The sequence below is a fragment of the Maniola hyperantus genome, chromosome 13, assembly GCF_902806685.2.
Source record: "Maniola hyperantus chromosome 13, iAphHyp1.2, whole genome shotgun sequence".
NCBI classification, from domain to species: Eukaryota; Metazoa; Arthropoda; class Insecta; order Lepidoptera; family Nymphalidae; genus Maniola; species Maniola hyperantus.
Window position 1 is genome coordinate 12,390,607 of NC_048548.1, and position 18,046 is coordinate 12,408,652.

The 18,046-nt window shown below is 39.7% G+C and overlaps 2 protein-coding genes across 2 annotated transcripts in view; one reads left to right on the top strand and one right to left on the bottom strand.

Moving 5' to 3' along the window:
• Sqor (Sulfide quinone oxidoreductase) overlaps nt 1–249 on the top strand; it is a 17,699-nt gene extending 17,450 nt beyond the window's left edge. Inside the window, exon 15 of the mRNA XM_034975051.2 lies at nt 104–249. Within this exon, the coding sequence (XP_034830942.1) occupies nt 104–235 (132 nt within the window). The 3' untranslated portion in view covers nt 236–249. The remainder of the gene's footprint in view (nt 1–103) is intronic.
• LOC117987964 (carboxypeptidase N subunit 2-like) lies at nt 243–16,589 on the bottom strand. The gene is made up of 8 exons (XM_034975050.2): nt 15,860–16,589; nt 8,794–9,036; nt 8,041–8,259; nt 7,242–7,509; nt 5,853–6,239; nt 3,999–4,180; nt 2,846–2,963; nt 243–1,998 (listed from the first exon to the last, which is right to left on the bottom strand). Exons 1-8 carry the CDS (start codon nt 16,147–16,149, stop codon nt 1,765–1,767), a joined length of 1,941 nt encoding a protein of 646 aa, XP_034830941.1. The 5' UTR covers nt 16,150–16,589; the 3' UTR covers nt 243–1,764.
• Nucleotides 16,590–18,046: the final 1,457 nt, after the last annotated feature.

The window sequence follows — 18,046 nt, forward strand, 5'->3', positions numbered from 1 at the left end:
TTAGTCCCGATTTCCGCCACGCGCCAAGATAGCCTTGTCGCACTGTATACATTCTCAAATTGTAGGTAAGTAGGTATAATAATCAAAAATTTCCTAATTTTAGAGTAAAGAGCTGCGTTCGGTATGGTATTTACACAACAACGTATTTCCATACTTGTACTGGAAGAGAATAATTAAAGGCAAGTGGAACGGACCGACTACAATACGCAAAGTTATGAACCCGTTAAAGAAATAAACACATGGAAACATAAAAAATACTTTATTTTATACAAAAACACTAAACTTTGGACAATATGGCTAGTGATATTCTTAAAAATAAAAGTAAATTATTTACGGTAGGTAACACGTTACACGATCGTACTTAAATATAACGTTTTTTACACAAATTTTACAGTTTTGTAATACAAATGTGGCTAATTCCGTTGTACACAATCTCTAAACTAAACTAAAATGACACGTCTAAATCTATTGCTATCCCTTTCATAATGTTGCTTGTGGAAAAGGATAGCACTAGATTTAGACCTGTTAATTTAGTTTAGTTTTGAGATTGCGTACAAGAGAATCAGGCCCTACCGGAATCAGTACCTAATTTATTTAGAATCGTGTATTCGTGTTGTTTTGTTCAAAATGTAAAAGAATAAACAGTTAACAATCATGCGTTATTTTATTTTATTTCTTCTCTTCAACAACATAATATACCTAATGTATAATTTAAATAATTTATTTATCATACTACTTCAACTTACAAAAAACGTTAAATTATTTTAGAGTCCACGATAGGTTGAGATGGCAATCGGGGTATGAGGCGGGGGGACGCCCGCACCGGGTTAGCGCGGGGACTGTGCGGTTGTGCGTGTGTCCCCTCCCCGATTGTCTCGACATGTCGCGTACTATACCTCGCCTACTTTGAGTAAAAAATAAATATATTACAAAATAAAAAAAGCAAGCAAACTGACTAGCAAGCGACGATGGTCTGTCTAATTTTATATTAGAGTTCTAATGTTATATAGGAATTTAAACAAACTATTATTAATACTGACAATGATTTTAAATACCTACAGTTCAATGATAATATTAATTATCTTCTCATAGTTTCTGATGGAAAACAATCAAAATATTCCGACCAGTAAAAATAGACTGACACTGGAGCATCGGGTGCAGGAATTTTGGTTCCATACACGTTGGAACTATTTTTTCGTTGCAGCTACGAATTTTTTCGTCTTTTCGTTTTTCTCCATGGTATCCATACTAATATTATAATGCGAAAGTGTGTCTGTCTGTCCGCCTGTCTGTCTGTCTGTCTGCTAGCTTTTCACGGACCATCCGTTTAACCGATTTTGATGAAATTTGGTACAGAGATAGCCCGCATCCCGGGGAAAGACATAGGCTACTTTTGATCCGGGAAAGTTAAATAGTTCTCACGGAATTTTCAAAAACTGTAGATTTACCACGCAAACGAAGTCGCGGGCATCATCTAGTAGATGATAAATTTAAAATACTCTGCCATCCCGTCCCTGTGCCCGATTTGCACAAGCCATATACAGGTACAGCCATATACAGGTACAGCCATATATAGGAAGAGTATAGGTACCTACAGGTATCTTATGTTGTAACATGAAATACCTGTAGGTACCTATAGTCTTTATCATTATCAACCAGCACCGACCCACTACTGAGCACAAGTCTCCTCTCGGAATGAAAAGGGTTTCAGCCATAGTCCACCACGCTGCTGGTCTAAAGTGGATTGGCAGATTATTTGATATTTCACGCTTTATTCAAAGCAGAAAACTGTTCTTTCTGCGCGCCATTACTGTTTCTAGCGTCCAGCGCGCTCTGGCGTTTCCTGTTCAACGCCGCCTGCCTGATCCTGTATCTTCGACGGGTCCTGACCAGGTACACGGCCAGAGCTATCGCGATCAGCAAAGCGACTATGATGCTGCCTCCTAGGATTAGGGTAAGGGAGGTCACTTTTGATAGCCCGTCGGTGGATTGTTCTACCTGAAATTTCAGATAGATATGATAAGAATGTTAGCATTCACGCTGAAACTATGCTCAAAATTGGGGACCTGATAAGAGTGCTAGAATAATTTTTAGGGTTCCGTATCTCAAAAGGAACCCTCATAGGATTACTATGTTGTCTATCTGTCTGTCCGTCGTGTCTGTCAAGAAAACCTATAGGGTACGTCCCGTTGATCTAGAATCATGAAAGATAAGTAGTTAGGTCTTGTAGCACACGTAAAGGAATTAATCCGAAAACAGTGAATTTGTGGTACCATCACAAAAAAAATTAAAATGTGTTCATGAACAAATAATTAGTATTTTCAATTTTTAAAGTAACATGACTATAACTAATTGGGGTATCATATTAAAGGGCTTTAGATACCTGTGCATTCTAAAACACATTTTTATGGATAATAGTTTTGATTTATCGTGCAAAATGTCGAAAAAACGACTGTAGTACGGAACGCGGTGCGCGAGTCTGACTCGCACTTGGCCAGTAAGTATTTAAAGAATATTGGCCGTGTTAATCATGACCGATATTCCCATTTGCCCATTTAACTAAGCGTAAAGCTTGTGCCACTAGTAGGTTGGACAATAGTACAACGGGTGGGGTTTGAACCGCCGACCTTTCGGAATTCAGTTCGCTCCTTAACCGTTTTGCTATTGAGGCTCTGTCTTTTAAACCCGCGTGGACTACATAAATTTGAACCATATAACCAAGTCATAATAGCTATCTGCATGCCAAATTACAGCCTAATCCGTCCAGTAGTTGCAGCTATGCGTTGATAAATCAGTCAGTCAGTCACCTTTTCCTTTTATATATTTAGATAGAAATTAAACGTACCACGTAAGTGCCATACGGCCCAGAACGCATGCTGAGGTCATCAGTGCACATCGCCTGCTCGGTCCAGTTGTACCAGTGCACAAGCCGCAGACCCTCGTATGCTCGCGGGGAACCACACCTGGAAGAGTTCACATCGGGGAACTACACTGTTCGGGTTCTTACTACTATTTACTATTCATAAAAATCTGTTAGATAAATACTACACCTATTATTCTATTATTTATCATTCTAATCTAAAACTAAGCCAGACATCTATGGCAGAAAATAATGAACATTTTTTTTATTCAGATACAAGTTAGCCCTTGACTGCAATCTCACCTGATGGTAAGTGATGATGCAGTCTAAGATGATAGCGGGCTAACCTGGAAGGGGTATGGCAGTTTTTATTAAACCCATACCCCTTTGGTTTCTACACGGCATCGTACCGGAACGCTAAATCGCTTGGCGGCACGGCTTTGCCGGTAGGGTGGTAACTAGCCACGGCCGAAGCCTCCCACCAGACCGAACATCTGCCTTTAGAACGATATTTCGGCTTTGTAGAGCATTGTCTCTGTCACTCATACCTATGTGACGTTTTGTCGGTCTCAACGACAGAGACAATGCTGTACAAATACGCTGTCTCAGTCTATTATCAGTGTTTTGATGAACTTTGAAACTTCTCTAAACTAATAAAAAAATTCACTGTGCTATTTTATCCGCAGAATTCTGTGATATATTATGATAATTATTTATTATATTAAAATAAGCGCGAACGGTTTATACCATTCCCAAGTCACAGAATTCTGCGAAAAAAATCACGCTCTGAAATTTCGCAGTGCGGGCTTACCCTAATGAAAACCAAATAAAAAACCTTATTTTTATAATTTTTATGATAGTGTTTTTACCTACACTTCAAGGAAATTTTAAATACCTACATATCAAAAATTGCGTAACCGGCAGGGTTTGAACCTGCGTCTTCTGGGTTCGCGCCCGACGCCTTTACCGCTAGGCCACGGTTTCGCTTACCTACTGCCAGTGACGAATTTTGTGATAATATGTTCGTTCATTCAGTACTGAAGTTACTGTTAATGCCATCTAGTAGCGACACTTTGCAGTTTCGATAAAACTACGAATTTTTGATAAGTATTTAAAATTATTAAAAAAAAATACCTACCTAAGTTCCGCAAGAAGTCGTGAGTTAGCGCGGTACATTTGCGGCAACAGGTCATCCAACAGCCACTGCAGGTCGCAGGAACAATGCCACGGGTTGAACTGCAGGTTGGCGCCCTCCGGCAAAGACTTCCAGTCGAGGAGGGTCCGCGATAGCGATGTTAAGTTGTTCTTGCTTATGTCCAACTGGAGAGGAAAGGGTTGTTTTATTAAACAGTATTTTTCTAGCAAGGAGACTCGTAACGAGAATGTTGGTATCGATTTACAATAGAACGTGAATGAAACTATCATCGTAAAACAAAAAAAAAAGTAGCTAACATCTAAATATGCATGCAATCATACACTCCCATTTACACACACACACACATGCACACACGCTCACACATACTCATAAGCACACACTCACACACGCATACGCACACACATACAATCATACACACACTGTTGTAATTTTATTTTATTATTGTATATACCTACATTTATTCTAACTCTATTCTGTTAAAATAGTTTAATTATAATTTTAAGTAATCTCTTTTGGCCTTCTGTTATACCTAGATTTAAATTTAAATAATAATTATGTATTTACGCTGTTGATTACTTTCAAATAAACAAAATAAAAAAATAAAAGAAAGTATTAGAACTTAGAAGTAGATAAGGGAACATCATCATCATCAACCAATAGACGTCCACTGCTGGACATAGGTTTCTTGTAGGGACTTCCACACGCCACGGTCTTGCGCCGCCTGGCGGCTCCCTGCGACTCGTCTGATGTTGTCCGTCCACCTAGTGGGGGGTCTTCCAACGCTCCGTCTTCCGGTGCGAGGTCGCCATTCCAGCACCTTGGGACCCCAACGTCTATCGGTTGTACGAACTATGTGCCCTGCCCATTGCCACTTCAGCTTCGCAACCCGTTGAGCTTTGTCGGTTACTCTAGTTCTCCTACGGATCTCTTCATTTCTGATTTGATCACGTAGAGAAACTCCAAGCATAGTCCATCGCCCGCTGAGTGACTCTGAGCTTTCTTATGAGGCCCATAGTTAGCGACCATGTCTCAGATCCATATGTCATCACTGGCAACACTGTTCGAAGACTTTGGTCTTCAATAGATTAGCTATTAGACGAGGAATAAGGATGGATAAACCGACAAGATGCATCTAGGTACTTAAAATATAAGAGAAGAACAAATTGAATTCCGAACGGGCAAATTCGAGTTTTCTCTACAACTCTTTTCAAGATATGTCGTGATAAAAACTGCGAATCTCAGAAGAAATTCTTAGTAAAATGACTAACATTTCACGGCTTGTCAAAATTGTTTGAAGTGCATCCGCTAGGTGATCTAACTGAGGGTTCATTTGGACCTTCCGCTATCCTACTTGCCAGAAGTACGTTAACCATCGGTCCCAATTATTGTCCTAAATATCTGATACAGTTCTTGCAATTCACGAAGGCGAGTGGCTCATGCTTGTGTTTAAGTCGTATCGGTATAAGTAAAGTACACTGAATGTGTGCGTTTGCGAGCGCTTGCTCGCGACTGATTGGTCCGACATGCACGCACACTTACGCAATGGCCGTGTACCCGACGTAACCACAAGTAAAGTCCACTAGCCTACGTGAATTGCAAAAACTGTAATAATCATTAAGCCAGGTCGAAATATACATACTAGATCTGAGTTAATGATATTTGAATCGAATTTTTTATTCTAATCTGACCTCAATCGGTTAGGGACAAACTCTTTAACCTATCAGATCAGGATCATAGAGATGGTAATCATTCATCAAAGATCAGGACAGTTGCTTTATGTGAAAAAAAAAACAATTGCAGATTCGGATAAGAACGAAGAAACCACTTGGCACTTACCATGCATAAGGTGGTCGCATCAAACGCTCCTTCCTCTATACTCCTCAGCGAAGCACAATTGGAGAGAAAGAGAGAGAAACAACCTTGCTCAAAAAAACTCTCGTCTCCCACTCTACCAATCACATTGCTAAACGCTTTATCTTCTACCACATATAGTTTACTCAAATCATTCATGTAAAGATTTTTCAAAGCTATAATATTCTTAAAATAGATGCTCTCTATAGGGTTGCCGTCGAGCCTCAGTTCTTCTAGTCTGGGAAAGGTCTGGGTGCTTAAACACTTTGGCACGTCAGGCAGAAAGTTGTATGATAAATCCAAACTAAAAAGCTTTGGCAGTTTCTTCTCGATGTAGAAATCTTTTATTTGGTTCCCTCCTATGCTGAGAATCTGAAAAAGATTAGCATAAAATGAAAACCTGCTGCTCGATTGAGTTATTCCCGTTGAGTCACACCCCCTTGTGTAACACTGTGACTCAACGGGATTTTTTGGTAATTGTTGTCGGTACGGTACGGTACGGTAAAATGGCAGCTAAGTACCATTGTACTTAGCAGCTTATGATCGCAATCACCTCTGCTTGGTTAATGCTCGCTCACTATTGGCTTACATATTGCATTGTTGCAACAAGAATACCGTGAATCAGCCAATCACAATTGAGATTGTAATAATGATTCATGCAGTTTAAACGCAATCGACCAGTAGTAATATTGTGAGTAGGTATAAGTCCCGCAAACTGCTATTGCGCTAGAACCATGTCTCATTAACATCGAAAAGACGTCATTTTGACGTCAGCGGAAATAAAAATATACCTACTATTAGCTCGAAACTTCAGTCTAGTGCTGACGTCACTAAAATGGCGGCCACGCGTATTAGCAATTTGCGGGACTTTAATGATATTAATTCATTATGCTTGTGATTACTTTAAAGTTGATCACTAATATCGTTCGTATGGAACATAAGAAATAATGTTTTGCAGGTCATACAATCCTTACCATATTTCTTTGGAATTTTTCTTCGGTACACTTGATGTGACTAAACAATGGCAAATAGATACTTTTTTAAACGTTTATGGACTAGAAAATTTCAGTTGAGTACATCATAACTGCCGAATGACTGGGCAGTCAGTAGGTACAATAGGGCACAGAGCGTGGACAGTTGGTAGACTAGGACAGTTAGCAGTCTAAGTAAGACTGCTATTTTGCAATCCAAATGCATCTGATCAAGTTCCGTCAAGATTTAAGAAATTTGGTGCTTCCAAATGTCACCACACTGTCCCACTAATAGGGCATCAGTTCCATCTTAGACTGCATAATCACTTAGGTACCATCAGGTGAGATCGCAGGCAAGGGCTAACTTGTGTCAGAATAAAAAATGAAAAATGAACTTACGTACCTCCAAGTTATCAAACTCCACATTATCCTCATCATACAAGGCAGATAACCGGTTGTAGGACAAATCCACAAACGTGATCCCACCAGGAAACTTGGGCCAATGGTACAAAGTGTTTATCTTCAATATAGCGATCTGCAGCGTCGAGGGAAGTGCGAAAGTGAACGTTATGTTGTTCTGAGCAAGGTTCAATTCTCTTAGACTCGTGCAAGACAACAGGGCGTCTTCCTCAATCACCTCAATTATGTTGTTAGATAAATCCAGGAGCTCTCTGAAAGGTCAATGTTTGACATTGTAGGAAAAATATGATGTCACTTTCTGATTGGGATTAATGCTTTGTAAATTATTTGATGACTCTCTTCTAGTATCTTCTATCTCTATTGCATCCATACTAATATTATAAATGCCATAATGTCTGTCTATCTATTACTTTTTCACGGCCTATCCGTTAAACAGTTTTTGTCAAAATTTTGATACACAGATAGCTTGCATCCTGGAGACGGATGTAGGCTACTTTTCATCCCGGCAAATCAGAGTTTTTCGGGATTTTCAAAACCTTCATTTTAATTATTATTCAGATACCAGTTAGCCCTTGACTGCAATCTCACTTGGTGGTAAGTGCAAGTCTGGTGCAAGCGGGCTAACCTGGAAGGGGTATAGTAGTTTTTATTAAGGCTTTACCCCTCCGGTTTCTACACGACATCACCAATCGCTTGGCGGCACGGTTTTACCGGTAGGGTGGTAACTAGCCACGGCCGAAGCCTCCCACCAGACCTAACCAGACTAGATAGTAGGTACTTACATATTATTGTCTTCGGGGAACGAATCTTTAACAATCGATCGAATCCGATTGCCATTTAAATTCAACCTCCTTATCGCTCTCAGAGTTAAACTAGACTCTGTTCTCCTTAGGAGTAAGTCATGTATCCCATTTTTGCTCAAGTCTAGGTCTTCTAACATCGACATAGGCTCCAACGCTTCGACTGGGATTTTCCTTAGTAAATTGCTTTGCAAGTTCAATCTAGAAAAAAATATGCTTAGTTAGAAACAGTTGCATTTACTTCATGATATTCGATTTTCGATCCGTGCCTCTAGGTATCGACCTGAGTCGTACTATAATTGCAAAGCTGGTAGTTGGTGATTATACTATGTCAACGAGTGAAGACTTGACACTTTGCTATATTAAAGAAGAGGCAGTCACTCCAAGATTCTGCATAGAAAAACCGCGTTGCCTGAAGCGCAGGCTCGCTAATCCAACTTTACTTGATCGCGCGCGCCCTTTCGTAATCTCGCGCCCCTAGGCACGTGCCAATGCCTTAGGCATAATCTGCTCTGCATCAGCTGATAATGACTGTGAAACCTTCTGTCCAAATCTTGTAGTCCAGTTGTAGATATCTATGCATCTGCTATCGTACTCGGCGAATAGTAAGTATGCACGAATCTGGGAGCCCATCGCATTATTGTTCCAAGAAAATCCCTACCATAATAGAAGGTACACGCCCCTAAGAGAGAGCTACAAAAGCATCTTGAAAAATTGAATAGAAAAATATAAAACCTTTTCACATGATGCAAGTGTTTGAAATCCAAAGGATTCAAATCCGCTATTTTGTTGAAGGACAAATCCACGTCTTCTAACCCCTCGGCTTTAGTGAACAAGTCGGGAGTGATCTCCGCCAGCTCGTTCTGTGTGAAGGACAGCTTCTTCAGGTTCGGGACGTCACTCAGTGGATCTGGCCAGTAGGTTTTGATGGCGTTGTTACTGAACCGGAGAGTTTCTACTTGGGAGTTGGGTGGCAACCTGAAATCCAGAAAATAAAGTCGAAATTAGGTTTCATGTTTGGTTTTATTATTATTTGTGTAAGGTAAGTTTGTGACCGGCTCGAAGGACCAAATCATGGTACAAGTTTGTTTTCTCGCTTCTTTAAGTGTCGTTATAAATTCAATATGGCGGATTTTAAATACCCAATCAAAGAACAATTAAAATCTGCTGATAACTGTGGCTTAAATTTAGCTAATATCTAACAAATGCGCTTCATCCTGCTGAGGAGAATTTCTGAAAATCTTTTTTAGTGGAGGTCTTTATATTATAGAGAAAACTTGCATGCATTCCGTATGCAAGATTTTTCTTCTTCAAGACAAAACTATACTTTGACGTGTCAGTTTATTATAGGCAGTTTATATGTATGTATATTTTATATGTATCTGAGATGTATCATGCAAGGGCATCGGTCAAGGTACAATCGCAATTTAATCGTATTGATTGCATAGAACATCATAGGGCTGCCAGATCTTAACCATTTTACGTCTACTTACTGTTAGTACCCCTTTCAGTACCATCTTAAACTTGCAGCTAAAAATTGAAAGATTCACCCAAAAAATAAATTTTTGAAAATGACGTTTCAGATTGGCCCTCGGCTCTCTACATACCTAGCTACATAACTTCAAAAGGCTTGGCTTTTTTAATTTATAGACTCACGCTTGGCCGTAATCAGACCTGCTGACATGTGATGATGCAGCCTATAAAATGGTTCGCACTTGCCTAGAATATGTCTAATTCTTGACGGTTCCTAGCGGTTTGAATTAGAAAGAAGGAGGCAAATCGCTTCATACCTGTCCGTGGAATTTTAACTACGTACCTACGGGTTCATATTTTGCGGCTCTAGTATAAATCCCCATTTAGTCTCTTGGGCTCCCCTACTATAATGGACGGAAGCATATATGACTACGGAGACGCTAAGTAAGGTCTCCGTTATGGTTACGTCACGTAATGTATTGTTAATGTCGAGCCGCTGGTGATTTACCACTTGAGCTGCTGAGAGCCAAGGTCACGAGATAAGGACGAGGCCTTAATAAGGGCTTACAAAATATTTACATTCGGTTTTATATAGATAAAGTAGGTAATAGAATGTCACGGTGATAGCACGGTGGTTAAGACTTTGGCCTCCTATTCTGGAAGTTCGATTCCGGGTACGCACCTCAGAGTTGTTTCAAGCAATTAAAAACATCTCGAGGAAACCTGCATGCCTGAGAGTTATCTATAGAAAATGTTTTCAAAGGTGTGGAAAGTCTGCCAAACCGCAATTGGCCAGCGTGGTGGACTGTGACATTATTTTGAGAGAAGACCCATGTGCTCAGTAGTGAGTATAGGTATGGTATTAAACTCTAATCTCTCACTCTTATAGTCACCGCGCTGGGATGGGAATCTGATACGACCGCGCCGGAGAGATATCAGACCCATATTCAAACTATTCAAGGCAAGGAAGTGTAACACCGCTAACTTCGCAGAAAGTAATGTACGTATCGACCTTTGGAAGGATATAGCAGATTTGTAGAGCATTGTCTTAGTCGTTGAGACTGACAAAACGTCATATAGGTATGAGTGACAGAGACAATGCTCTACAAAGCCGAAATGTCATTCTAAAGGCCGATGTACATTACTGGCGGTACAGTACTAAGATTTTTATAAACCCGGGACCCCATAATTCGCAGGCGAAGAAATAACAATGAGCTAGTAGACTGTACCCATGGAGCTATCTAATTGTTCCGAAACTGTACCTAATAACTCAATGTCGACGGCCGAGGCCGATTATATGCCTATCTAACGCTATAGTTAAGCCACAGCCTAAAGAGATACAGTAGCCGGCAGGAAGAATTGCACAACAAACTTTAGAAAGACATTTTTGCTTCGTAGAACGTCGTCTCTGTCACTTATACCTATATGTCGTTTCGTCAGTCTCAACGACAGCGGCTACACTCTAAGAAACCATTATTTATTTCTAAAGTTCGATGTGCAATATTTCCAGCCGGGTATCTACTGTAGGACACAGATTATACAGTTAGACCACGGAGACGTCTAGACAGAGCCATTCTGCGGGAACAGAGGCGAGACGGAAGAGAGATACCGAGTGACTAGCAGAAATCGGTAAAACAGACTTTAAGGCTAAAGCCACAATATTGTGTCAAGCTTAGAGATAAGCTACCATACAAAACAAAAAGGAACGTATTTTCACGGACTCGGATCGGATGAGTGCGTTATTGGCTGATTACACCTACCGAGTAGTGAAGCGAGACAGTAAAATGCCACTCGGCCGAGACAGTGCTGTGGTGGCCGTTTATACGTATTTCGAAATTGCGCCGAGCACTCGTAAGTGTTTATACCAACCGAGTACTCGGCCGAGGACACTGACTCGCCACTGTACTCGTTAGGTGTAATCGTATCATAACCGCCGTAAAGCCGACGCGTCTGCAAACATCAAGAGCGTCGCCTCACTGTATATATTTAGACTGTGGTAAAGCAGAAGCGGTTGGGGTAGCTCTGCGCCCATCAATCAGCTAAGCGTGTCAACGGTGTTTGAGTTGCGAATCATCGGCGCAGGAAGTGACTGGCTTTATCAAAGTGTGCCGAAATGGATCGCGATTACCCTTCTGTAGCATTAACTCGTCAAACTATTTCTAAGGTTTTTAGGTCAGCCCATTTGTCATGCAAGAGGACTGCTTCAACTACCGTGGTTAGCGCAGCCAAAGTGCGCGATAGGTATAATATGTGACGGCGCGCGCTGCCGTGCGTATAAACGGACTCATGAAAAACTTGCGGCGGCTAAATACTGGGTGTACCCAGAAGGCTAGCAAAAACGAAGACAGGTGATATAGTAGGTACTGATATAGGATACCACAAAAAATGCGAATAAAATATTAAAAAATATCTTATATTTTGTAAAAGTTCACGATGTATTGCAAATAAAACAGCCCGATCCGTCCAGTAGTTTGAGCTGTGCGTTGATAGATCAGTCAGTCAGTCACCTTTTCCTTCTATAGTATATATAGATTGCGATGGGCACACAGGAATAGGGACCCTGAGATTGATTGATTGAACACATCAGCAGGGCGATTGTCTGAAACCTGCATCAATCATTATTACAATCTTAATTGTTCTGATTGGCTGAATTTGTGCGATTCTTGTTGCAACAATGCATTGTGGCCAATAGTGAGCGAGCATTAACCAATCAGAGATGATTGCGATCGTGACATTGTAGCTGTCAAACAACCGCGGTAGGGCCACAGTTGCTTTATGCGGTTCTTTAGTGGACACGCACCCTAATATCGAATCACGTTAAGGAGCTAACCGTGGAGTCCCAGGTTCGATTACCGCCTTGAATGATAACGATTTCGTGATGACTCATAATATTACTCAAATATCGAAACAAAATTACGAATTTTTATAATTTTTTATAGTGTTTCACCTACACTTGAAGGAAATTTTCTAAATAATTTTAAATACACATCAAAAATTGCGAACCGGCAGGAATCGAACCCGCGTCTCCTGGGATCGCGCCCGACGCTCTAACCACTAAGCTACAGCCCGAACATTACATACACGAAATTTGTGATGTGTATGCTCACTCAGTACTGAAGCGACTGTTTCTGCCATCTAGTAGCGACATCTTTTTCAAATTTCGTCACTGGCAGTAAGCGGGCTGTAGCTTAGTGGTTAGAGCGTCGGGCGCGATCCCAGGAGACGCGGGTTCGATTCCTGCCGGTTCGCAATTTTTGATGTGTATTTAAAATTATTTAGAAAATTACGAAATAATTATTATATCTATTGTAGGTATAACTACTATTACTAGGTTAGTTTAGTTCTTTAAGTACTTAAACATAAGTAAGTGTTTTTTTTTAAAGAATATTAGCCATGTTAAATGACTAATATTCCCCTTTCCTCTCCAACTAAGCGTCAGGCTTGTGCTAGGAGTAGGTACGACAATAGTGCAACGGGCGGGGTTTGAACCGTCGTCGACCTTTCGATTTTCAGTCCACTCCTTTACCGGTTGAGCTATTGAGGCTCTGATTGATAAAGATTCCTGTGAATACAATACTTAGGTGTCTACCGTGATGCAACCGTATGAAGGGCGATATTGAGCGATAAGATTGTACCTACCTAGATAGTAGATTGATACTTTAACATAACAATAATATGTTTTCTATGTTGGAGCCTAGACAGCTGTTGACAAATCAGTGCGCTGTGTCCGTCTTTTCCGCAACAAAAGCATTCCAAACCAGTAGTAGAGTCGCTACCGACAGACGGACTCGTCTTTATAAACCGGCCAAATGCAAGTCGGACTCGCGCACGAAGGGTTCCGTACCATTATCTATAAAAACGGAAAAAAACATGTCTGTTGTATGGAATCCCCCTTAAATATTTGTTTTATTCTGTTTTTAGTACTTTTTGTTATAGCGACAACAGAAACACATCATCTGTGAAAATTTTATCTATCTAACAACTATCACGGTTCATGAGATACAGCCTGGTGACAGACGGACAGACAGACAGACGGACAGCGGAGTTTTACGGTGGTTACGCACTCATCCGATCCGAGTCCGTGAAAATACGTTCCTTTTTGTTTTGTATGGGAGCTTATGACATATTATGTCGTAGATAATCGCTGGTATTCTCACGGATGACGGATAGAACTCGGATCACGGAAGTGCAGTGCGTAATCGCCGTCAGCTCCCGTTTTACCCTTGGGTACGGAACCCTAAAAAGCTTACACATATTGCAGAGGTTCTGTTAAAGTTAATTAAAAATTTGGTTAAAGGGCTAGATTGTTTAAAAGTAAACAAACAAAGACCCATTTTAGTATTTACTTAAATGTTTTAAGTGAGATTTATTTGCTGCCAGATAAAGCAGTTACAATCAAGGTAGCTCCGACCTACACAGCCATAACGTCTAATTGAAATAGCGTAGGTAGGCTAAAGGATTGTGAAATAATCTATTTTTTAACTTGGTGTTATCGTCATAGGCAAAGGTCATACGGACTATTGAAAATCTGGATTCGTCCCGCTTTGTTCACGTGAAATTTGATATATCTACCTATACGAATGTAGGTACATAGTTACCTGTGTTACTTTTGGACAAAGTAGCTTTCTAATAGTACACAAGAATTATTAAAATTGTAGTCAGTAGCTTCAGAGTTTAATTACAAACAAACAATTCTTTCCGCTTTATAATGTCATACATACATACCTACCTAATAGTAACTACATATCTACCTCTACCTGTACATGTCCCGGAAGAATCTATATCTATCAACTAGGCCCTATCGAAGGCAATAATACTCTTTAGTCTCTACTTCAAAGGGTCGCAGATTCAAATCACCCTATCGAGATGGTCTTCTCTCGAATCGACTAAGTACATCGATTACTGGTAATGCGAGCTTCATTCATCTCCTTAAAATTATTAATTAAGATAATATTTTTAAAAAGTATCCCGTTTGTCGTGAAGACCCTGGGGCCATGGAGTCTTAGTGCTAAAAAAATGTATACGAGACATTTCGCCGCGATTAATAGCCTCATCTGGTGACAGAAGCCTAGAAGGGCTGGCTCATTTTTCGCGCAACGGATCAGCCTTGCTGTCCAGCGCGTAAATGCAGCCAGTATTCTTGGCACCATTCCACGCGGGCATGATTTGTATAGTAATTAGATAAGGCTAGCTTTAAGTTTTATTGTAATATTTCCATTTTAAAAAAATGTCTTTTTTTGAACATTGTCAAGTATCGACCTACGTAGGTAGGATTAAAGTCTACCTACTTATCAGGAACTGGTAATACCATATTTTTATTCAAATGACTTAAAAGTCAGCGAAATGATTCAACTTTTCGTTCGAACTTCATAATATCGATACCTTTGTTATCTAAATGATTAATCCCTTTTCCAACTAAACGTGAAACTTGTATGTCGGTACGTAGAAGCAGGTGCGAAAATAAATAACACAACGGTTAGATATATGTATACCTATGATTCGAACTCTGACCTTTCGAATTTGTCTGTACCGTAAACTGCTGAGCCAGCAAGTTTTATGGCCGGTGCACATAATTCCAGCGACCCAGGAGGGAATAGCTGTCTAGATTATTCTAGTCACTTACAGGTCGTCGAGTTACAAAACACTCTGTCGTCCTTTTGTAAAAAAGTGGCTAACCTAAGAAAAGTACTTAGTCCTTGAAAGTAGACCAAAACAGAATTTTGAAAAACAATGTTTCTAAAAAGATTGCTTCATAGAACCAAACTAAGAATGATGGTCCTACGTAGCACACTTTTCAAAAATATCAGTAATTCAAAATTGGCACATTGTTTGGCACATCTCAAAAATTACTTTTCGGGATTAGCCGCTTTTTTACAAAAGGACGGCAGCACTATGGACAGTACCTACACTGAATTTACCCTACTGACTAACTAGACGATTTCAGTCGCGTTGAGTTAAAATGTAGACTGCCAATTCAGTTAGGTACCTACTGGACTGAATTCATTTTTTATTGTACTCGAGGGTTATTCACATTAATTCAATAGCAATATGTGTATCATTGGTTAAGATTGCTAGGCTCTGCTACTGGAATAATGTGAACAGGCTTTTATCTTAAACTTAATCACACTTAAATTATAAAGGCGAACGATTGTATGTTTGTATGTTTGTTACTTCTTCACATTTTAATAACTAAACCGATTTGGCTGGAAATGGAGATAGTATCCTGGAAAAGATTTCCGACGGGAGTTTTAAAAACCTAGGTATATCCACGCGGATGAAGTTGCGGGGACCAACTAGTATAACATAGATAATAGATTTGTTTACTTACTTGCCTAAAGTGGTGAGTCCCAACCCTTCGAAAGCCGCAGCGATTTTCAGACCATTAGCATTCTCAGGCCACTCGATTTTGTCCAAATCCGCTAGATAGTCTATTCTATCCAACTCTGAACACTGAATATTTAGCACTAAATGAGTCCCATCCACATCTGGTATTTCACTACACGTACAATGCGAACACAGTTTAATTGATCTGGGCAATGCCTCTGTGGCGTCATTATCCTGTGCCTTAACAGGGTTGTAAATTAAAAAAAATAACGTCAAAAACTTTAAGGCGCGCATTTTTTTTAAATTTATAGCGGCACTGACAACTATCCGTTCAGCCTTATCGAGGTGGAGTGTTATCACTTACGCATAAGATTGTTTTTATCGCATCGTTATCGGATTTGTGATGCGTGTGTACATTGCTGAATATGACGTAGACTAAATAGATAAATAGGGATTAGAGCACGGGCTTGGCTCGAGCATTGTATGAAATCACTTTAACTTTATTTAACTACATTAAAAAGCCACTAAGATGCATGTTTATTTTAAAACTTGAAGGAACATGGACGAACTCAAAACAAAGTTACAATGTTAGTAAAATTGTCGGTTACTGAATTAAAATAACCACCGATAATAATAATAAACATTTTTCACATCAAAATCAAGAATCGTGAACTAAAATAGCGAATATAACATGCAACGCGTGTTGTCGTCGTGGGTTGAGCTCGAAACTACATCACAATTTCGCTATCTTACAGTTACGAAACGAACATATTATGTATTAACGCTAATTGTATGTTCTTCTTTTACATGTTTCTTTTTGGTGTAGGTACAATAAAGAATATTAAACTAAAAACATAACATCGCCGAGCGACTAAAATGGGCACTGCGGTCCTATAAACAAGCTTGATCGTCTCGAGCCCACCTCACTATAGATACGTTAGTATTATTATACAGGATGTAAGCAGAACGCTGGCAAAAACGAAGACGTGATAGTAATTATGATACAACAAAAGAAACGCGAAAATATTTTTTTTAAATCCTAATATTTTGTAAAAGTTTACGATTTTGCAAATGAAACATCTGGCGCCAGAGCTCAACGAGTGTTGCGTAAGTAGGCCACTCGGAGTCAATACCGCGTCGTAGGTGGGGCATTGACCCGAGTTTTGCACGAAATACATTGCGGGTTAGAAAATATTAAATCACTTAAACTACAAAATGAGGCAAATGATTATTGGTATTGGATTGTGTTTAGGTAGTATAACAATCGCTAAAGTTTTTATACCAGAGAAAAAAAACCGGCCAAGTGCGAGTCAGGCTCGCGCAATGAGGGTTCCGTACTACAGTCGTATTTTTTCGACATTTTGCGCGATAATTCAAAAACTATGATGCATAAAAATAAATAAAAATTTGTTTTAGAATGTACAGGTGAAGACCTTACCCCACTTGATATAGTCACTCACTTGGAAAGTTGAAAATACTAATTATTAGTTCATGACCACAATTTAATTTTTTTTGTGTGATCTAACCCTAAATTCGCGGTTTTCAGATTTTTCCCCAAATGTCAGCTATAAGATCTACCTACCTGCCAAATTTCATGATTCTAGGTCAACGGGAAGAACCCTGTAGGTTTCTTGACAAACAGACAGACAACAAAGTGATCCTATAAGGGTTCCGTTTTTCCTTTTGAGGTACGGAACCCTAAAAACGTAGTCTAACATGGCGCCCCCATCCAGTCACCCACGATGTTATCGATATATTATTTATAATAGCTGTTGCTGAACTATATAATCGTTAAACTACGACCAAGTCATGGCTATTAGCCCAACCTTGCTGTAACCTGAGCGGTACATTGACCACAGTATCGCAGTGATTTCGAGATGAAATATGAAACCGCCGCGCGCCTTTTGGTATTTCGTTATTAGGTTAGGTATTATTTAATAGGGATTTAATCGGTTTTCTTATTTAAAAAAACCCGGCCAAGTGCGAGTCAAACTCGCGCACTGAGGGTTCCGTACTACAGTAGTATTTTTTCGTCATTTTGCACGATAAATCAAAAACTAATCTGTTTTAGAATGTACAAGTAAAGCCATTTTATATGATACCCCACTTGCTATATCAATCTTACTTTGAAAGTTGAAAATACTAATTATTTGTTCATGAACACATTTTTTTTCTGATGTAACCACAAATT